Source organism: Liolophura sinensis, chromosome 1 (assembly GCF_032854445.1).
Source record: "Liolophura sinensis isolate JHLJ2023 chromosome 1, CUHK_Ljap_v2, whole genome shotgun sequence".
NCBI lineage: Eukaryota > Metazoa > Mollusca > Polyplacophora > Chitonida > Chitonidae > Liolophura > Liolophura sinensis.
This window is the reverse complement of record NC_088295.1, coordinates 81,579,274-81,603,013: the sequence shown is the minus strand read 5'-3', so window position 1 is coordinate 81,603,013 and position 23,740 is coordinate 81,579,274. Positions and strand designations below refer to the sequence as shown.

General features: G+C 39.3%; 1 protein-coding gene across 6 annotated transcripts in view; it reads right to left on the bottom strand.

The window, feature by feature from the left end:
• Positions 1-23,262, bottom strand: part of LOC135461773 (protein TANC2-like) — a 92,549-nt gene extending 69,287 nt beyond the window's left edge. For 2 of the 6 annotated variants that reach the window (XM_064738997.1, XM_064738999.1), the window contains exon 1: positions 3,358-4,059. In XM_064738997.1, the coding sequence (XP_064595067.1) occupies positions 3,358-3,937 (580 nt within the window). In that variant the 5' untranslated portion in view covers positions 3,938-4,059. Of the gene's footprint in view, positions 1-3,357; positions 4,060-16,211; positions 16,226-22,657 lie in introns of those variants that run through there. The other 4 variants (XM_064739000.1, XM_064739001.1, XM_064739002.1 and 1 more) reach the window with 3 other exon arrangements.
• Positions 23,263-23,740: the final 478 nt, after the last annotated feature.

The window sequence follows — 23,740 nt, the reverse complement described above, 5'->3', positions numbered from 1 at the left end:
CACACTAATATCCTCGTCATTACATTAACACTCCTGTATTATGGAGATATTATGTAATTTATCTGGTAAAATCCTTGGGGCAAATCATGTATTGGTATTCCAGTAATGTCTGTAATGTGTCCTACTATGTAGGCTCCTACTGACACTGGCTCAAGTTACTTTATTATATCTCCCCTTTGCAAGCAAAGCCGTTTCCCTTAACATAAACACCTTTGGCAACACTAAAGGGATCAGTGACAGGAATGTGTTTATTTTGATCTATTTCTTTTATATTAATTATTTACCCTGAGATCAGGAAGTTGGTTGAGTTCTGTGAGCCTGTTCACCACATGTAAGGACAGCAAGCTGGGAACAGCTGACAGACCACAAATACATGTAACTTCCAGTAGACAAACCTAACTCTGCAGACACCAATACTACTGACTTACTAAACATGATGGTATTACACAGATCTACCCATGTCTAAAGTATTATGGAGAAATTGGCAGAGATTTCCTAGAAATTGACTTCATCTGAAGGCAAGCTGTTTCAATAATTGTCTGGGTTGTGTCTGGTCTTCAAACAAGACACCTTGAATAAAAAGTGGATTATACAGTTCTTTTTTCATGAGACAAAAGTTCCAAATCCTTTTAACCTTTCAGTGGCCTGTGGTCAGTGTCTGGCAGAGGCAATCCAGACCAAATATACAAAAGACACAGGGACAATATAGCCCAGTCTATTAACCTGGCTGTTCTATAAACCACAGAGACTGAGCCGGGGATCAAAGAAACACAGATAACGCCAACTGGGATAATGGATTTAGCTCAGAGTGATCGAGGCATGAAGACATCCATATTACAGAGAGACAATAAACGTAACCACTGTGTGATTGCCAAAGGACCACAGTTCCTCTGCTCCTCTCTCTATAGAAGAACAGTCCACATGAGGGTGTATGATAAGAAATGGTAACAGGAGATAGACTCAGATTCTTAGGATCAGACAACTGCTAAAGTCAGTTCACACATGCGTATAATTCTGGTAAATGCACTAATCTCACAGCACTATATCTTAACAAAAAAAAGAAAAGAAAAAACACAGAAAAAACAGATAAGAATATCTAAGTATTTTGATAACAAATGGTATATGCCAGTAACATTTTGGTGCCAGTTATGTTTTAACAGCATATGAAGTTGTGCAATCACACATTGTTTTTATCTTCTGGGAACTACCATCTCACAACTCTATTCCACAGACATCCATATCTTTCTTACTTCAAAGTTTAAAATTTGTGTTCTTTTCCTCTAACTATATAAATCTTTCACAGTGATATAAACTAAAAAAAAAAGGAAAACAATTAACAGATTTAATAACACTAAATGAGTTTCAAAACAGCTGATCATAATATTGGAATAACTCATATGGATTTGAGTACACATAAATGTACACTGCAAAGCCTATTCTCAGAAAGCCAACATTAGCATGCTATTTCATTGGATCCTTATCGGCAACAATCAAATAAACACCAGTAATATGTGATAATTAGTAAAGCACTTGTTGTAAAACTGTTTGTCTCACCCAGAACTGACAAACCAGTTAGTGAACACCAAACACAAATGTAAGAATGAATATAGTTTTGTGTAAGAATTTCAAGGTCACAAAACCATAAAGATCAACAACACTGGGGCTTCATACATGTATTATGACCATATCAGCAACTGGAATGGTCTGTATTCTATAGCAATAATGGCCTGAAATGACAGTACTATATCAGCAATAAGAATGAAGGCCACATAAAAAGCATCCACAAACCCCAAATAATGAGCTAAGATGATTCCAACCACACCCTGAGGGCAAAATTGCATTTACAATTACGTGACATGAAAGCATCATTGCCAGATGTAAAAAATCATAATGCCATCTGCGTGCACAAAAACTTTGACCAAACATAAATCCAGTGTAGTGGCTTTTTGTTGAGAGTTTTATCCCTGGTTTGTAGGGTAAAAAGTTGTCTGTGTGCTTGTAACCTACACATACTGTTGCTATGCATACATCTGCAATCGATAAAGCCTATATCTATTGGAGGGTATTTTCCCCACTCTAGTGTGAAGTGAATTCCTTGCCTGTCAACTTAGGGACATAATAGCTGGTCCATAGTAGAAGTTATGGGTGAGGTCAGTTCTCTAGGGCCCTATGAGTGCAATATCAACTGAGACACACATATGATATCCATCTGTGAAATACTTAATACATAAGGAATGTAACAGTAGGAGCTGGGCTAATAGGCCTGTTACCTGTAACAACACACTGATCCCCATACCTGCGATACCTTAGCTAATCTAATGGTTAAACTAACGCCCAGTCAAAATAATTGAAAATAAAACAAAAGGAATTCTCTCACTGGAATTCCTTAACCCAGAAATGACAACAATTCCACTTTTCCTCTCTCTTTTTTTTTTCTCACTACTTTAAACAAATGGCTGGTCATGCAGTTGTTTCGTTGAAGCTTACAAGCAGGTGTGATAATGCCAGGTACAACAGATTTTACACCAGAATCATTTTATATTAACTTCATCAAAGCCAGAAGAAAACGTTTTTATCTTCAAAGAGAAATTCTCGACCTGACGTGAAATAAAAACCTGGTATTATCACTCAACAAAAGCACTTGGAAAACTTTTTTAAGCGTGTTTCATTTTCTTGGTATTTCTCTGATCAGCTATTCTGGGCGTATAAATAAGAAATGATTTACATCACACTGCTCATCATGTACAGAACGCTTTCTACATTAATTTAATTAGTCAAGACTCCCAAGAACAGCCTTGGCTCAGTCTCTGATAAAGTAACAGCTTAACACAACACCTTCACGTTTTTTTTTTTCACCTTGTTCATTAAATGTCAGCTGGCGTGGTGCCGACATTCCCATCTGACTACTCAGCCTGGCAGACAGTTTCGATCACCTGACAGGCAGGTGTAATGAGAAAAATGTCACCATCACACAAACTACAGATGTATCACCAACACAAAGCTTTAGTCAGTTTACATGTAATAGTCTCAGGTATATGCAAGAGGTAACACAATACCTGAGTCTATACATCTTCATTCCTGACCAGGTAAGCACATCGACTGCCAGCAGACAACAAAAGCACACCACTCCAATTATATGACAGTTTATCACCACAGAAAAATCTATCCATCAGAATATGCCAGAATCATCCAGCTATGGAACACCAGCTTTGTTACATTGGAACACACGTTACTTTGCCTATGGCTCCCTGAAGAAAAATCTAGGCCTGCTTAAAAATGAACTCACCACATCAACAATAAAGAAAGTCTGAGAGCAGCCACAATTTAAAGAAGATATAACTGTAGCACTGATCTTACCTCTTATTACATGCCTCGGTGGGAGAGGCCTGTGGTAGGCCCCAGGCTGGTGCAATGGGGGGTATTGAGCTGGGTGCAGACAAGACACGCTATGACTCCTTGCCCGAGGGTGACTGTGCTCCTCTATAGTGGGCATCTGCCGACTGGAGCCCAGTAAATTCCCATTGCGTGGTGACCTGAGGAGGTACCTGGTATTAACCTGGTCAGGGTGTTGATAGGCCAGCCTCTCACTCTGACCATGGACAGGTGGGTCCAAGTAGGTACTGGAGGAATTCTGAAGATCCGAGAAAGCCCGGACTCTGCTTGCTACCTGACCAGCAGGTATGTCATGTCTGGAAAAGTCGCTGAATTTCTGAGGGCTGTTGGGTGCGGAATGAGCATAGCACTCATTTATATTATTGTTATCACGAATCCACCTAGCATGTACAGATGCCATTTGGCGGTCAGTCATAATATTACCGCAGTGAACAGGTACCGAGTTACTTCGTTCACGAAACACATCCTCTTGAGAAGAAGTGACTTGACTAGAGTTCAAATCCTCAGGGTGACGTCGATGAAGGCGGACACTTGATGCTCCCATTCTCACCTGGGAACGATTTCTCTGGGGGCCAAGTTCAGTGACTGAGGCCGAGTAAGTCCTGTCAGTCAGGTGTGAGAGGCTCACCTCATGGAAAGGTGACCAGGAATGTCTGCTGCGATCTTCCCAGGCGTAATCTGTCTGGCTGTCATACCTGGGATACCTGTAGCCAGCCATGTACACACACTGTTCTGAGAACGGTTCCTTCATGTTGGACAGTGACCAGCACCTCTGCCAGCTAGGCTGACCCTCCTGGCTGCAGCCCGTGGGGCTGGTCAGCTCAGGCTCTGAGGGGTAGTTATACATAAACACATCCTGCTCCCGTGGCCTATTCCTCCTGTCCGCTGCCGGTTCAGCCAGGTGGGCTTGCTGACCGGTGATATGTACTTGTGCTTCTGATACGATTATCTGTCTGTCTCCCACAGAATGCCCTCTCGCTTCCCGCTCTTCTATCTCCCCTGGTCTTGGACCTTGTCTGCGATTGGGGACAGCAAAAGTGCTCACAGAATTCTGTCTCTGGTAAGACTCTGGGTGTGGCTGGACAGGTATGTCATATGAATGATCGTATGAATATGAAACCTCACTGCGCTCTCCCCAACACTTCATAGTCTGCCTTGTTTTCTCAAGCCGTGAGAGAGAGCCCTCACTAAGAAGGGAATCTAGCTCTGACACTGACATACTCTTTTCACGCATGAGTTGACTCCCCCGCTTACAAAGACTCGACTCATTATTACTTATATTCCGCATTCCAGCTTGGCTTATTGTGCGTGATGACCCGCTCTTATTGCGCCTGTCATTTTTGGGGGTAGTCCTGTTGACTTTCACTATCGGAGACGATTCTATGTCCTCTTCCACATACTTATTGCCACTTGTCTTACCTTTCTGGGGACCCATCCAGTTGTGGGTGACCCCGAGTTTGACAGGTTTACGGGCTGGCGAGGTAGAGTTGCCGCTGAACGTCCAACTGCGTGCTCTCACCGCAGGGTACACCTGCTCGGTGTGACCCCTCTCTTTGTGTGATGCAATGCGGTTCCCCATAGCTGTTCACATCTAATCCGTTCCCCTTCAGTACCTTGATAAAATTCCCCTTGTCAAGGCTCTCTGTCTAAGGTATAATCAAACAGGGGAGAGAAAGCCTCTCAGCCACGTGGTTGCCCCTCAGCACTAACGCGTCCATGGCCTAAATCAATCAGGCCTCTACACACAAACCGTATTGTTCAATTTCCTGCGCCACCCTGCCTTCACTCCTGACTGCAGTACTAACACAGCCACACTGCTCTACACTATAGATAAAAGTGTGAGAGAAGAAATGTGCTGGCCGGCCCTTCCCTTTTGTGTTAAATCAACAGCTGCTCGATCATACCGGCTGCATCAGGGCCTGTATGTAATACACTAAACACTGGTGTGAACAGCACAGAAACAGGCAGCCTAGCTGAGATGTCATGCCAATTGTTTAACACTAAACCACTGGTACATGGAGTTCTAAGAAAGTCTACCTCACCATTCTGTGCCCTACCCCTCGTGTAGAAACTAGCAAGCTACAGAGGGTAGAGGAGTAACCTCCTATTGGGTGTCCTTCCAACTTCCCATGGCCCTGTTCAAACTGAGGGTGAGGAGGGATTTGCCCCAAGCACTGTACCCCTGTTCTAATTGTCAACCAATGACCTTTCACCTATGGCTCAAGTGCAAATAGAGTGAAGTGGCCAGCCAGTATCAGGTTAGTCCAGGAGGTCTGAGGTAGCCACTAATCAGTAGGAAGTGGGGGGGAGGCACCTGTTGACCAGATCAGCTGGGCTGAGGGACCACAGCAGATAACACAACCTTCAGCCTCATGTAACCCACACTGCTGTCAGCTTCATTACTGAGGGATTTGCCTGAGGAAATCCTGTCCCATGTTACAGTCAGAGAAACCCATATACTGCATACAGTTGTACAGAGGCAGTCTGGTGTTACAGAGCCCTAGCAACTGCCTCCAGTGGTTTCATGGAATGGGTTTCTTTCTCAGCTAGTGTTATGTAATCTAGGGGACAGTGCTCAGACCAGCTGTGTGGGCTCTGCTGATACAATTAACCAACAGAATCCCCTCTCATGGGAGAGAAGGCCTCAGGCCCACCACACCTCTGAGGGGCGAGGGGGGAGGGGAGAGAAGCTTATACTCCTGTCTGTAATTTTTTTTCCTTCCACACTGCTCTATAGAAGACCTTTAATTACATGAAGAACCATGGTCACATCCAGTTTGAGCTCTATCACTTCTCTGGGATGACAATAAATTATCCCATCCTCAATTGAACTCTTACATGTCTACTTGAGGAACGGCCAGTACCCTTGACAATGGTTGACTTGGGACATTGCTAGGGCGATGGTAAATGTTCTGTCCTTAATCCAACGTGTGGAGGGCTTAAATGAGAAGCTGTCCCTAATGACAATTAAATTTCCCGGTAATCTGCGGCACTAGCACTGATCGATGGGCTGTGATATTGTCCAGTAGGAGATAGGCTGTATCAACGGGGCTATGAGGAGTGCCAGGAGCTCTCACCACCCAGATCTCCCCTGTCATTACCTCTCGCAAGCAGCCAGCTCTTTATTGACAATACCAACTGTCTAATGGATACAGTACACACCAGCACTAACACTGCTCCCTCCTTGCTGCATGTCTCAGCTAATAGCCTTCCAAACTCAACTTTCTCAAAGGTTAGGGAGTCGAGGCTGTTTTTTAATTTTTTTTTCTCTGGGTTGATTCTGTCTGAGCAGAACTCAAACTACCCGGTTATCACATCAGGCCGATCCATCAGAAAGGTCTCTTCTCCATGTCAGCAGCTCTGATGACTTCCAACCAGCTTCACAGGAATGCCACACCACCGTGTCGGCACAAAAAAAAAGACACAAAATCAATTTGGCATTCCTGTCTAAATTTGATTCCACAATGAGTTCATAAAATTGAGTTATCCATTACATTCCACATTGTACATTGCAAACCCAGTGCCTCTTTAACGTTTTAGATTTGATCCTGTCATAGATTGTTCACTTCCAATAGACGTCTCATGGATACTGTATATTTTCACAGTCCAAAGAAACCATCCAACAAAGCGTTAATAATTAAAGACCTTTGGTGTTTCACACATTCAGACTACAACTATTCCATTTTGCTAATGTGCAAGAGACATGAAATTTTAAATCACACTGAACAACGACTGTGGTAACCTGGATAAATGTGTCTTGGTATCAGCCTCTTGTGGTATGTCCTCGCAATTCTTGCATCTGCAGGAAAGAGAAAACTATCTGGGGAACTGAAAATGTCCACTGAGGGTTCCCTGGTTCACTTTTCAGTCATACTGGCAACGACTTATTGCCCTTTAGGCAGGAGATGGCTTAAGATTTGCCACCATAACTGCCAGTTTTAGATAAGTAGATAAGAGGATTTAGATTTCAGTGCCTGAGCTTAGCTTTCACCCATCATCCAGGAACACAGAGCCATGTGTGCAGAAAAAATATCAGCTTACAAATCAGGATGAGTGGAGCAAGGTTTTAAATCCTGAATCTCCCCCTAAAGTCTCCAGCCAAGCTTGGAAAACACATCATCTGGTGATAATTGATTCAATGTCCAGCATGTCCATGTGAACAGAATTCCAAGAGAGTGCATGTAGCAGTCCAGTTATTCAGGGTATTAGTCAAGCCCATCATTCAGGAAACAGTTAACAGAGTTGGAACAGTCCACATGGAACAGCCTGTCCACATGGAACAGCCAGCTGCTGTGACACACCCTGTCTCTGCACATCACCATGTAGACTAAGTACTACTTGGGGCAGATCTACATTTACATGTAGTCATGTCTCCATGTCCTTATGCATGGTACCAAATAGAGCTATCAGCCCTCCTCAGTCATTCAGAGAAACTGGGGCGACTTCATCTGTATCTATCCACAATCCAGTCATCAGTTTTTCAGAGTGGAGATAAAGAGAGAACTCTAATCTGAAAAGGGTTGCCCAGAACTCACTTTTGAAAAGTGTCATCAGTAGGGCCATTCAGCTCTTGGGGCCATCATGTTTTTTCTCGCCCACTAATCCCGAACAATCAATGCTACAGCATAGAACAGCTTAGCGGTGGCAGGATGAGGAGTTGGCAGTGAAGAGAGGAGGAGAGATTGGTGGATTGGTACAAACACAGCTAACTGACAATTCCGACGCTGACCAAGGATTCCATCACGGCTCGCTCACCCTACAGCCCTCCCATCTCATTGAGAATGATGGCCATTTCCCCAGCTGTAAATAACCCAGATCACTTTCTGCCTCAACTAGCCACCTGCTTGATAATGTGCCCACTTGCCCCACCCCCTCCTCATCACCCTGAAGAACTAAGCCTCTCTCATTACATGCTACAATGACTGTCTTCATATCTCCCTGGCCTACTGTTATGCTTTGGTCTGCAGCATTCTGATACCTGTTGCTATCGTATTATTTACATCAACCTTACTAACCGCTGTACAGAAAAATAATTAGCAAGAGTGACGGACCCAGAAACTCATTATTACTGCACTGATATTGGCCACATTTATGATCATAACTATTCGCTGGACACAAATCCACAGACACATTAGCACTGTACACAGAGCCTAGTTCTGGTTAGTACAAAACTAATTTACTAATTGCTGAAACTGCACACAATTCAGGTGATAACCACTGCATGTATGAGATCTGACCAGTTCTATACACACAAACGTTTATAATGGGTAAATTACCATTCAAATCCACTCTTTGCAAAAATCCTAAAAAACACCTTTACTGTTATTCACAAAGGAGTGCAATTGTAATGCCCACACTGTCGACGGGATGCAGATGAATAGCAGTGATAGGCCATACACAGTATGTGTCGGTGTAGTGTGTGTATTTACAGCATCTCTCTATATGCTTCACAAAACACTGGATCAATGCCCATGAAGTTTCAGTGGAAAAAAAATTAGAAGATGAATATATTTACAACTTCTGACTGGCAGAATGGTCTGGAGTAGTCTGTTAAATGGAAAAGTAATTATAATCTGTGTGAAGCCTGGGAAAAAAAGGCAGAAAAACAGTTACATAATGAGACTGAATCCACATAATAGGCAGCACATTTAAAAGTCTCTTAGCATGCATGTTTGCTTGGAGCATATGCTACGGTTGTGTTGACCCCATAACCACACATGCTTATAAATACAGAAACTGGGTCATATTACTTTCCATTTCATCTTTTTTTTTTTAGTTCTAATTACATGTTGCAAACAGTTTTCTTTTTGTACGTTAAAGATTTTGATCCGAACTTGGTTTAGTGCCAAAGATATTCAACCGTCTCAACGAGCACTCTAGGAGACATTGTATCACACCGAAGTGAGCTATAATAAAACTCAAAAATGTCTGATTCAATTCAAATCAAGCGCAATAAACTATGATGACGTCCATATACATAAATATATTTTTTTTATTTTTTCACATTGACTACTTTTCTGATTTTAGTTTGCATTCAGCAGAAGAGACTTGTGTTTATGGGGAATTCTAACTATCTCCATGGAACTCTATAGTTGAGCTCACAGTCTTATACATGTTGTCACACCACTAAACAGTAGCCCTACAAGTATTATACACAGAGATTAAGAAGTATTAATTTTCAGAGCACACACACCAAGTATCACCACAGTTAAAAATGGAGAAGCATAAAAAGGCCTGCCGAACCCCAGGGAATACTAAGTGTGCTTGGAGAAAACTTTCAAAATGTGTATTCTGAATGCAGAAAACTAATTCAGACATGAGGCTAACACTTGCCTATAGGTTAGCAATGTGATTAGGATTTCATTTATTATCATGCCATCTGCATGGAAGAATTGATTATCTCATGGGGAGGGAGAGAAATAAATTGATGACATGTGGAAATTTGCAATGAGATCAATAGCCTTCTCGCTGACTGGTGATCGTGTGATGATTTTGTATTGAGAAATTGAGGCCATTTCAACCATGTCTGTGTAGATGTAGTTCGACTACATTAAGCACTCTTGTAGTACACCCATGTACAGCATGTGACTTCTCCTGAGTGTCGTTACAGAGCTAATCAAGCGGCATCAATAAATCACAGCAACTCTGTTATACAATTTAACTCCCCACTGGAACGATTGCCTAAGAAACCATAAAAAACAGTTCTTCCTAGCACATGGGTCGTTAAAAATAGTTGATATATTCAGCTTTCCTGATTATCTGTCGGTAAGACCACCATAAACATCCACAACGTATCCATTCCGTGAAGGAATCAATAAACACTTGCTTTTCAGCAGGATTTTTTGTGGTCAGAATTACTTTAGAGTCAATAGACTTGGCCTGTTCATCCTGATCCCTAGCTGAGTAATAGAGAGTGTTTTCACAGATATCAGCCTGTGAATGAGGCATACTTTCCTCATGAATACTGACAGAGAGGGCAGTAGATTTCGTTTTAACCGTAATATACATGTGCATACACGGAAGACTAATAACCTCAGTCCAGCTAACCAATAATGTATCTGTAGATATTATTCTGTATTATTTACTTTTCACTGGGTCAACTTTGGACACGAGTGGCTCATTTCTCTGTAAAAGGCCAGACAAAGTTGACAATTCAATATCAGTATATCTTCTCACAGGCCTAATATTTTACTTTGGCATAATTCTGCAGGGATGTGTTAGGACAACTTATTATGCCTACATTTCAGCGGACGGCCTAGTCAGATTAACTAAACATATCCTATGTAAACCTTTTTGCCCCAAACTTCTCTTTTCTCTCTGTGACCTGACAAATCCACTTTGCTAAAGGTGACTACATGGCTCTCCCTCTAAACCTGTCTTACCAGACTAACAGAAGTTTCTTTGCCCTCTGCCCATTTCCTTACATAAACAGCGGCACAGGTGAGAGTGCCAAACACAAAGTCATGATCCCGCATCGGGCAGGCTAGATCCTGCTGGGGACTCACCTCTAGGACACAGATAGCTTACTTATCCACTCAGTGTTTACTTAAGGCCTCTTATTGTACCATCAAGACAGTGGTGATGGAAGAACCTAGGGACAAATAAATTAACAACCTGGGGCCAGGTGAAGTAATGACCAGGGGACAGAGAGATTGATGTCTGGTAGGAGAATAAAGATTGGATTAATGATCTTTGTCCTGTGTGGGTGAAGTTTAAGAACAAATTACTTGTGAGGTAAAAAACTGCCATTAATCAACAGCCTGGAAATAACTCCCACATGTAGATCACAAGACAAGCAGGCTTCTCAACATATACATACATGTAGTCATAGCTTCTCAATAAAGCCGTAATCGCTGGTATCACTGCACGAGTGCACCTATGTCAAGTTTTTGTTGTCTAATCTGATGATAATGCATGGTTAACCAATCATGAAAACTGGTCTGTATGCAATACAGTTACGTCTGGATATCTCTGTTCTAAATCTATGAATGATCAACCGATAAGAAGGAAACCTATGGAGACATCATGCACACATACTTCCTGTTACTACCAGTTAGTGTATGTACACGGTTAGACTTCACTACTGCATGGTGTGTCACCAATGCAGTATGCCTACATTCATCAACTTCTTACTCTGCGGGTTCATTGCCTATAAACAACAACATTCATATTTATCATAAAGCATATTTGAAGTGCAGTAACTTTTCTACAAGAAGATAAGAGAAAATTTACAAACATATTTATTACAAACCTTTATAATTAAGGTTGTAATAAGATTTTTATTTTTACTATTTTTTGTCAATTATAAACTGACTTTTTTGTTTTTGTGGAGAAAAGGAAAGAAAGGACAACTTAGTCCAAAAATATTAGTCAAAGACCAAAGTTACAAATTAAGACAATTTTGCAGAAACATTAACTTAGTAACATTACAATTTAAGTCATAAGGTCTGCTGATATTATTTTATTTGGAAATATGTCGCATTTCTAGTGGTTGATCTCTATAACACATCTCCATTCTGTCACATGTCAACCAGTAAGCCAGGCAGACATGTTAGCACTTATGTCAACAACAATTTTACATACACGTGTGTCATGATCTTATCATTTATCATTCAACATTATCTTTAAATGCTGGTTTGAGATCTTTAATACTAAGCTGACATAACATTTCAATGGATTTATGTACTCTGAAATGAGCTGAAACATTCTTGATTGTCAAAACAAGATGGTAACATAACCAAAGTGTCAAACTGATCCAAACAAATCTACATAGTAGATTTTCTTAAGATTCTGTCATTCGCAAATTTCAAATGAAACTGCGGTTAACAAAGCATTCTATTAAGCTGATCCACTTCAATCTGCATGTCTAAAATATTTGGTCACAAGCAACACAAGAAAATATAGCATATAACCAACACCTGAAGTGCCTTAACTGATTTCCATATTTCTGACTAAAATTTCTGCAGGAATAACCTCAAGCTACGTCTAAATATAATATACATGAGATTGGAAAGTAGGAAAGCTTACAGAAATGAGCCAGGTTTGTGAGAGTAAACAGGTGTTCAATGGAAACATCTACAATGCTGTGACCGCAGGTCTTAACTGACAGTAATGCATGAACATGTCTTATGTGTATTGTCGGCCTCTGGAAGCCAGGCTGAAGAGTGACACATTCTGAGAGTCTTGTTCTCAAGCCTTAGAGCTAGCCCAAAGAAGCCATCCATCGACAATTGTGTGGTCAGGCCATTAATACAGTCCAAGGAATCTATATCACAGCTCTCCTATGACTTTACACTGGACCATCACTCACTGCCTGACACAAGACAACTACCTCAGTGAGCCATGTGGCCATTTTCTTCACACATCTACTATGATGGCTAGATAATTTGGTAACTGGACACAGACTTATTATGGATACAGAGCAGGCAGTGGACAAAGTGGTTTTATTTATGTTCCTTTAGATGGTTTGTCTTTCAAACCTTGTTATCCTCAATCTGTAGGAGCTTAATAAGGTTGACCAAGGGTCAAGAATGGTGCCATGGACTGGCAAAGGCCAGTTTTGGCCCCAGAAATCCAATTTACCTCTTAAGGTACCACAGAGGAGATGAAGACTAGGCCATAATCAAATGGTACCATCACCTCACCACATGGTACAAATACATCTATACCAAAATATCTACTATCAGCCAATAACATGTACAGTTAAAGGGCATGTGTTATTTACTTACTTATTTGAATGGTGTTTAGTGCATTACTAAAGGTTACACATGCACAATGATTTTCCTCAACTATATATCTATATATATATGAAATATATATTCATTAACTTTCACGTGGTCCAATGCCATACCATCACATGCAGCTTACACTTTTCTCTACAACATATCAAAACATCAAACAAGCATGACCACCATTTTTTTTTCGTTGTGGTTGCTGGAAATGAAGTCATAGTGTTTTTGTCACCTTGGTAAAGTAACATTGACAAAAAAGTTTCTAGTTCTATCGAAAACAGACAAAATTCTGATATATTTTAACTAGATACAATATAACAGTGCAGAAATTGATAGGGTATCAACAACCTAGCATGATGTGTGGCAATATTACCTAGCTAATCAGTGCTCCTTTGCTCTTCCGTTCATAGGCAAATCTTGAACCCAATTGCCCAAATTGTGTACATGTAACCTAAAGAAGTTTTTCACTTAGATGATGGTGGCCAGGTTTATGGAAGGAGAAAACCTGAGTACCTGGAGTAGACATTAGGATTTAGTCAGGATAAGCCCTTAGTGCAGATTTAAGTCGAAAAGGATAACCCATGGGATGGTTATCTAAATACTATTCTTTTAACTCTATAAATCTGCTTACATAATTTAATTGTCTTTCAAACAATTTATTTTCAAATCTGATTTTTCAAGAATATTTCAGCAATACTGTAGCCATATTGTGGCAAACTTAGTCATGGAAGGATAATTCTTAGCGGTAACAGAGATACACATGTGCATGACCACGGGACTTGCGACTTTGTTATCAGATCATAGTAAGATTACCAGTCATACATTCCAGGTATGGGCCAAGCTGGTTGATCACAGGGTGAATACAGCGTGCCATGGTTAAGCCTCCTCTATATTCTCAAACAGAGATCACAAATCTACCTGTAGGCTTTATTTTGCTGAAGATGGTTTTTGAGACTAGACCAGTCCAACAATAGGTCAAAACTTTGGTTCCTTATGCTTAACAAATCAGTCAGAATGTGTGAAACATTAAAAGAAAGACAAAAACACCATTCCACCTCCACATCCACCCAAAAATCCCCTTAGCAACAAAAACTACAACACATAAATGGTACAATGGGAAATAGAGAAAGTCCTTGTAAACGTACCATGGATGAGACCCATGTACAAATTGCCAAAGTCTTTCATCTTCCTTCATTAAACACAACAATTTGTTGAGAAAGCAATTTCTAAATGGGGAACTCTTTCTGTATATCTTCAAAAGAAAGAATAAAATTTCTCAAGAGTTCGAAATTCCCAACAAGCCTCAGGGCTGAAGTCTTTGAAGTGACTTGAAGGTGTCTAATGGGAGTCGGGTGCATTCACTGTGATAATTGTACAAAGGTTTTCATGCTGTACGAGAAATACTGTGGAGATTATCAGGCAATCTTCACAGGTTTAATGTCAGTAACTTGTTGCAAAGTCAAACATTCTACACTATTTCATGTACCTTCTGGCTTACAGATAAATAACTAAGACAGTCTTAGGTGAATGTCACAAGAAGTGAGAGTGGTGTCTGCTGTCTTCATGTCATGGACACATGGCTGTTATCTTTATAGGCTTAGGGTCATGCATCGGCACTCACTCCCATACATATCTGTACCTACATGCAGTCATACCCTGATCATATCTGATGTATAAATAATTTCCTTATCATTCCAGATGGCCTCACTTGCACATTTACAATTATTTAATAAACAAATAAAGGTCACTGGATTTAAATATTTCCTCAGGGTGATAGTGTCCAAATTAAAGATGTATGTGCATACCTGATGTGTCGTCTCTCCCAGACCACATAATGATGATGACACCCATTCAGCTAACTTTATTTATCTATCACACATCTAACATTCTGAAAAAATACTACCACTACTCTGCATTAAACATGAAGAATTCGTAGTAAGCCATTTGGGTAGAATAAACTTCTTCATACCGTGGTCAGCTATTAACAAACAATACATGTACATGTAAGTATGCACAAGTGCATATATAAACAATAAAACTTAGAAAATTTACATGAACATGTATGACAGAATGTTAAAAAAGCCTGCCATGTTGAGAATGCATGCATAAAGTTGTCAGGGTGTAACTATAAAAAAGTGTTTAGTAATACTCAGAATATGCAATTATGAAAATCTAAGCACATGTAATATTGAAAAGAAAGTAAAACTGCATGCATGTCACTCGTCATTTCCAGAATAATATTCATCACTGAATTTAATAAAAAAGGACACATAATGCTCACATTAGTGTATTGCTAATGCCTTACATCACAAGGTTATTAGCGGTTGAATATTCCTAATATCAAAATCGATTTCATGGTGCCCAGTATTCTGATCTTCCCTTGCCAGTGCTTTTTTTTCAGCCAATTAGGTATTTCTAAAGAGGTAGCCAGAATCTGATGGCGGAAGAAATCAGTGAAAGCCCTGAGGAGTCTCTCACACCTCTGTGATACGTGTAACTGTGTGATTTTCCCACGTAGCAAGTTCAAAGTAATCCTCCTCACTACACGGATGCCTGCAGCACTCTCAACACAGAGGTTATGTAAAGTCCCTACTCGGAATATTGTGTCACATTATCCCTTGGCATTAAGCAAGCCAGGATGAAAGGCAAGACACAAAACCAGATCTTCAAAAACACTTTGAACATCTTACTAGGTTTTTACCCTTTTCCTGTAATAAAACACACTGATTAGTTCATGCGTGCATGTACATGACCTATAATTATAAGCTACAGGGCCCAACAGCATTAGTATTTTTCATCAACTTTGTGATTTAATTACCGCAAGACTAAGACTAGAGAAATGAGCCAGAATCCGGTGATCAGACCGGGTCAGTCTGTGTGACTCCAAGTTAAAAGCCCTCTGGCACATAGAACAATCATGATCATATTTACCCACATGTACTAGACAACATCAAAACAAAAATCACAAAGGACGTCAAAGTTCAAAATAGTACCAGTCAAGACCGTACAAAAGTTTCTGATCTGAACGACCAGCTGTGGCCATCTCAGAACAATGGAATAATAAAGGTGTTTAAAATGTATACCTACATCAGATATCAGGCTTCAGGGCACCCTCAGGCAACTGAACAAACACCCGGCAGTATATGGATAGCTAGGCTATAACAGCAAGAAAGCTATATTCAACAAGCACAAGCCTCTACCAGCTGCGTAATACTCATTTCCAGAAGGTCCTGCACAAGGCCACACAATACACAAGTCACATGAAATAGCGAAAACACAAACATACGGGAGCGAGGAAATGTAATATTCTGTACATTCAAGTGGTTGTCTATTGTTCTTATCCCCAAAGGGTATGCTTCGGCTTGTGTGTAAGTCTTGTGTTATGGGTGTGCAATTAACCTGTAGAGTATAGACTGATAGAGGCTGGATTAGGGTTAGGTCCCGGTCTGTAACAGCCTCCTGTATATCACACATTGTGTGTACATGTTCATGACAGCCAGACATCTCCAATACAGAATTACATCCGCAGAGACACAAAGACAGGCCTTAACTTCTGAATTATCATCCCACAGACTACCATGTAACCAACCTTAACACAGAGTAATGTGAGCACACAGGTCAATAAATTAACTCAAGCCATATGAATGAAACATTTAAGTAATTAGGAACAAAATATTCCCATACCTGAACAAATAACCTAAGTAAGAGCTGCTCACTGATCATGGGTAAGTCTTAGTTTTGGGAAGGTGCTCAAAGTGAAATGGTGGGATGCTAATATCAATCTTTATATCATAGGTTCATAAAAGGGTAAGTAATTTAACTGGAATCCACATAACTGCACAAAGCCATGCTAAAATATTACCGATTATAAGAATAGGGGTGGACAGGTATTATGTTTGTTTTATTACACAAAGTACTGGATTAATAAATATGTTTACATATTTGACTGTGCTGAATTAATGTACATGTATATTATAGGCTACATGAGTATGAAATATGGGTTTGTGTTAGCTTCAGTCAATGGTATCGCACACTGCCTGCCTTCCCATTCATGTGAAAGCTCTGGCCCTTATCAGTCAACATATACATGTAGTTGCACCTTAATAATGCTTACAACATGTTACCTAAATTAAATCTCTAATCAATGCCACAGTCCAGCAACAACTCTATCTATACTCATTCCATAGCTTAAAGTAATATTGTCTGTCAGAGGGAACTAAGAAGATATGAACAGCTCTCACAAAGCAAAGACTTTTTGTCAAACACAACATGAGCTTTGTACATGTATCAACCTAACTGACCCTACCTTGACAGGTTGATAAAATTCTGCTTATTTCCTTATAAAGACAAATACTGGAACATTTCTATTTTATACACTAAAGCATTTATCCAGATATCAATGATACATTCGAGGACAATGGGGGCGTCTAAATCAAAGGTACGCCTTATCTGGCATTGTTAAACTAGTGACATCAATCAGTACAAGGATATGCTGTCAGCACCTGTATGGGTAGAAACTTGACAGGTACAGTTAAATGACAGAGTTGGCATCACTAGCCATGTAGAAATAATTCAACACACATTTTATCCACACCACTATAAAACCATCCTATTTTCTAACACAGAGAGTTGCCTGTCTGGTTGACATATTTATAGAAATCTCACAAGTTTGTATCATCTCGCCGGGATACCTGTAGTAATGTCACCTGTCAACAGGTGCCCAATCTAACAGGTAAGTGGACAAGACAAAGTGACGATACTTGTTTACACTTGTTTACAAGGAGCTGAACCAGCATTTTCTTGATGTGATGCAATAATACATGTTTCTCATGCCAGGAATACCAAGCTGTGTCAAAATGATCTGAATACTTTCATTTCATTGAGAACAGGTACGGTACATGTAGCATATTTACCTGCAAGTCTTCATACTGTACAGAATCAATTGTTTATTTAACTTTCTTAGTTCCTTGGCTCTGCCAAAACAGAATTCTTTCTTGTAAAGTTGCAGGGCTTTATTCACTGGATACATTTAACCTCAGAAACTAAACCGAGCTGAAGACAGAGGTAGGCAAGGGCATGAGAGTTACCTCCCCTGAAACAGCCTTTTATATCTTACAAGGGCACTTTGCCAACTTCACAGCCTATAGACATCCATGGTGAGTGACATGCAGAGATATATAGTTTAAATACTGCATTTCATGTACCTTGTCTGGACGATAAACATATTATGTGATAAAACACCTATATCAATACAACAACACCTGTTTTAAAGATACACAGGTAAGGTTCAGCTGTGACAGGATTGCAGATACTAAAAGCAATGTCAGTATGACCGAGACCCCACATTGGTGAAATTGGCAAAAATCCACAATAAACACAACACCAATTCAAATTAATGGGGAGAATAAATTTTCTTCTGATGTTGGAGGAGGGTATAAAAGTAAAATCTAATTTGTTGGAAATGTGGACGATTCCCAGCAATTTTTACAGTTTAAGGCATATTTACATGATCAGAAAGCTTAGAAAACCTGGAAAATCATTAAACATAAGTACGGACAAATTGAAAATGTGGACTTTCAGTTTTATTTTTATTCTATTTTTGGGGTTCAAGTTTTTAGTGTTAAAATAAAGTTAGTCTTGCCTAAAATAAACCAAGTCACATACCAGCTTAAAGTAGAAGGACCTACAAAGATGGATTCTGTTATTCAGTATATAACCACATCTTCAAATGCATTTTTAGCATTAAAAAATCAGTCTGTTATTGATGAAGCAGGCAAATTTTCACCTTTATTTTATGCTGCCTTATTCTATTGGTGATTTACAAATATTTCTCCAATATTTAACAATGGTGATGTTCATGAACTGAAGAAACAGAGCGTAGCCCAGAGAAAATCATGAACTCTTGACACACATTCTGACTTTTATCCAAGCAGCCACAGCTCAATTTGTAGATGCAAGCTATTAATTGGTCAGGGTCTGGTGCTTATGGAAACCAGTAGACCACTTCTGCAGGTATGGATTCTCATATACAATAGTCTGTTAAAATACCACCTATAATAAATATCATGTAGGGTTTGCAATATTTTAGAAGAATGAAATGTGAACACCATACATGATATTTACCGTTTAAATATTTCTGAGAATGTCGCATGTAATTTAGTCAGCAGGAAAAAAAATGCACTGTTTTGTAAAAGAAAAAGAAAAGAAAAAAGACATATTTAATTACGGCTTTGAAAATATCAAAATTATTTCCTATTGTTTAATGAGACATGTGACTAGAAAACCAGTAGTAAGCAGCCCTTCTGTAAACAATCCTATACACAAGGATATACTTAAATGAGTGATTCTGCCCACCCAAAATTCAGACACTTTTCTTCAGTACATAGATCCCGTTAAAAACAAAATATTGGAAGAGAAAGACATCTTCAAGACACAAAATGCTGTCTCTTGTTGCTGCAGGCCACCTTGTCTGTGCAGAGGAAAACAAAGTGCTCCTCATGCTCTGTTTACAAAAACAAACGGATATACACAGAAATAGACCGCTGGCAAAACCCTTGACACAGTTCCACTGTGCCAGCCTGTTTCAGATCTAGCGAGTGAGGAGTGGTTTATGCAGTAGATACACCTTTTTCCGCTCTGGCATCTTAACTACATCTCTTCTAACTGTCTACCTCCATCAGCAGACCAGTCCCAGGAGGCAGATCAAATCAGCCTTGTCACAATGGGAGCTTTAGCCAGTGGCTAAAGTGTGAAAAGCCACAGTAGACCAGGGTTTGGGGAATACACTAAAAGACAATAGCGCAATAAGGATTATCAGTTTTAGTCATAAGATGTCAAACTCTGGCATCTGCTGTCTTATACTACAGTCCACATGTTCTAAGCACCCCAGGTAAAATGAGAAACAATCACATATGGCTTAAGTAAAACTGGCACCGAGGCTGTAGGTCCAATCTGATTTTGTCATGGTAAATCTATCTTAGCTGTCGTACATCTAGCTTACAGTAACCATCAGGGAATGGTTACATATGCACTCCAAAACATAGCTATGCTTTAACTTGGAACTTCAGTCTTATGCTGATCGAGTCTTCAGTTTCATCGTCGTCATATGACTGAAAAATTGTTGAGTACGACGTTAAACCCCAAGCACTCACTCACTCACTCTTCAGTTTCATTTTCTTTTTTCCATGTACTTATGAAAGACAGTTATGATGACATAAAATACATGTAAGACAGTCTCATCAACAGCTGCATATTAAAGTGTTGATTTATTTATACATGTAACTGTAAATTTACTTTAAAATTGAGGTCAAATTATTTTTTTCTTTGTTTTACCTTGAATACATGAATGTGTAACTTCTAACTCAATTGACTCAACTCCTGCCACATGTAGGCTTAGATATATATGAATGCATGTACATGTGTAAGAAGTATAGCATGTCATTTAAAGTGCATGGTGTTGCATCACAACAAATAACATGGGCATCATACATAAACTTAATGTATAAATATAGGATATATGACACATAGCACAAACATCTGACTGTTATGCTGAGATGCATTTTTGTTTTTGGGTTTATTTGGCTTAAATGGTATAGTACAGAGTTCTTCGTGAAGCCCTGGAGGGCAGCTTAACTATGTCGGATGGGCGTGCAGGAAAAACAGAACTGGTGGATTTATTGATAGCCCTCATTTGTCCACTTAATTAAATAGTGGCTACAGCCTGCACGCAAAGGCTGACACATCAATGTGTGTATTGTTGTAACACGATAAGGATACAAACCACAGGATATGTAAATAGAATACTTCTGTGTCCTGGCCACTTCCTGCTTTATCACTACCACCTATCTTGTGGTGAGACTTGACCATAAAAACATTCTGCTAATGACAGGTTTCATAGGCTTCGCTATTTGTCACTTAATAAATCGCTCACAAAAAACGTGGTAAATTATTACTGCTGTGTACATGTATATTTGATAACAAGAGACCCAGTATAGACCTGCATTATACACTATCAAAATCCATCACTGAAATCAACATTATTTGTCCCACAAATTAAAACAGAAAATTCTAAAACCGTTTAACACGATAACAATTTGTTCTACCAGCACGCATACTACCACTGGTGAAAATCTGCATGGCTAAAATTAACAATTAACATACGTAAATTTAAGTGATTCACTCCAAATAACAGGATAAAAGTCAGAGATAGCTGACATTTAAGATCACAGCTGAACCGAAAGTTCCTATAGACAGCTAGGCCATCCCAATCTACAGGAACTGAGACACTTGCCTGAGTTTATAAACTGTCAGAACTAATATGGGACTCAAGAATTCTTAGTGGTATAATATAATATGTAACATTCACAAACAAAAAAGTTTTCTTTCAACTAGCCCATACAGAACTCGCAAAGAACTTGTAAAGTACTTGCTAACCTAACAGTTGGTGTAATGACTTTTTTTACAAGTTCTTTGATATAACTGGTACAGAGACACAAGTTTAGCACAAGTTCACAATTGTATTTTTGAAAAGAATAAATTATCAACAATTTATGAAGATATTGTCTGTTTACAAGGAATGTACTAACAAGTTAGAGACAAGTTGTTAAGTTTGTCTCTGTTTCATGCATGCAGATAATATAAGTTAACAACAAGTTATTAAGACAATTCTTTTCTTGACCACCCAACAGTACAAATAAAATTACAAGTGCTGCTAAGCATATCCACCACACGATTTCAACAATGGGAGAGAGGCAATGTACAGTGAAGTCCAACAAAAATAGATGACAACTGCAATTAACACTGTGTAACGGAGCAAGATTCTTTCACAGGCAACATGGACAGGTGTGAAAATGTTCAGTCTGAAATATTTAGATTCCTGTAAGAACAATTTATAGCCTACTTGTTAAGGACTTCGAACAATGTGAAGAAAAAGGTCAGACAATCACTGCAATTCAGTGTCACAGATGACGATTTTGACAACAGTTGCATTCAAAGACACAGGCCACTCTAAAATAAAGTACATATCATCTATGAAAAACCATCAAAAACTGTCCAGCAAGACAGATGAACTTATTTCTTTGAGAATTTTCCTAATGGAGTAAAATTGTGTTTAAAGACCAGATTCTGCTGTGGTCTGTTTTGACCCCAAAAATATCAATTACCTCACATCTATACTTTATTGTCTGAAATAATTTGTTTTAAGGTCAAATCAGCGAATTCATTCATATATCTATAAGTATATGCATTTTGAATGATGAAATGCAGCAGTCTAATGTGTATTAAGTAGCAAAAGCCGTATGTGATGTCTGCACTGGTCCCAATGTGTGGTCAGAAAAGGTACCATAGAATAAAATATTCAAATGCATTTTACTAGGTTACACGAATTGTAAACAAAATAAAAACTATTTTCCTGGACAGTTTTTAACGATTTTCATTTGACACATACTTTTTAGAGTGGTCTTTGCCTTTAAAAATGAGCTTGGGTAACATTTGACACCTGTCCGAGGATAACTGTGATGAAAACTGTGACTCACCATTATACCACTGACACTCTCCATACGGACTGTTGTGATTCTCCTCAGGTATAATCTCCATGGTATCGTCCACTCAACCAGGTAAATCACAGGCGATTCTCACCAATACAGGTGTGTGTATCCCTTCATCATCAGACTGTAATGATCACCACCTATCATGACCTGGGAGAACAGGCAGACAACTGAAACAATGCCAAACACTAATATAAATATGTAACAGTACAAAAGAAGACAACCTTCAAGCTAGAATCATCAGGGTAAGTATGAATTAATCTATTATCTGATGGGTGTTTACAGACATACTTAAGAATGTTACATTTACAATCAAATTTATAGCCTTATTCACATTGTATGTATTATTAATCAAAGCAGTAATGTGCCCCTCACAGTGCCAAAACTGACATGTATACATGTGGGTGATTTACGTGGTTTTCAAAATTTTTTTTTTTTGTAATTTAAATTTCTGGATAATAGTTGTCCATTCAGGGCTTCATGGGAAAGTCATAGCAGCCGAATCATTGTATTCTTCTTTCACACCTATGATCTGCATCAATCACAATGTATTCATCGCTCACAATGCATCTCTAATACCTGGAATGCAATATTTTAACAGCTAATACTTATTACCTGCTTTTTTCTCACCTTATTTTCACTGAAAGCAATAGCAATATTTTCAGTAGAACACGGAACCTACCTGTACATTTAAGCTTCAATTGCATTTCATCAACACTGAATATACCTGTCATAACCCATATTTGTGCACACACACATACAGATCCTTAGCACAGGTGCTTCACAAAACATAGCACCACATCAGCCGGGGCAAATGCTGGAAATAATTAGTATGTAGAGTTGTAGATCACTAAATTCCAAGGCCCTTTTAATAGCTACATATTACACTGTCACAATGTGGGCAATTTGTCAGTTTTCCCTGTAATTACCAATTACACCATTTTCAAATAACTGTAATTTGACAGGAGAGCAAACACAGAAGCACAGATATTAACAATGGGACAGGACATGCTTTAATATTGGTATTTCCACTGAACACAATAGGTGGTACATGTGCGTACTCACTGGCCT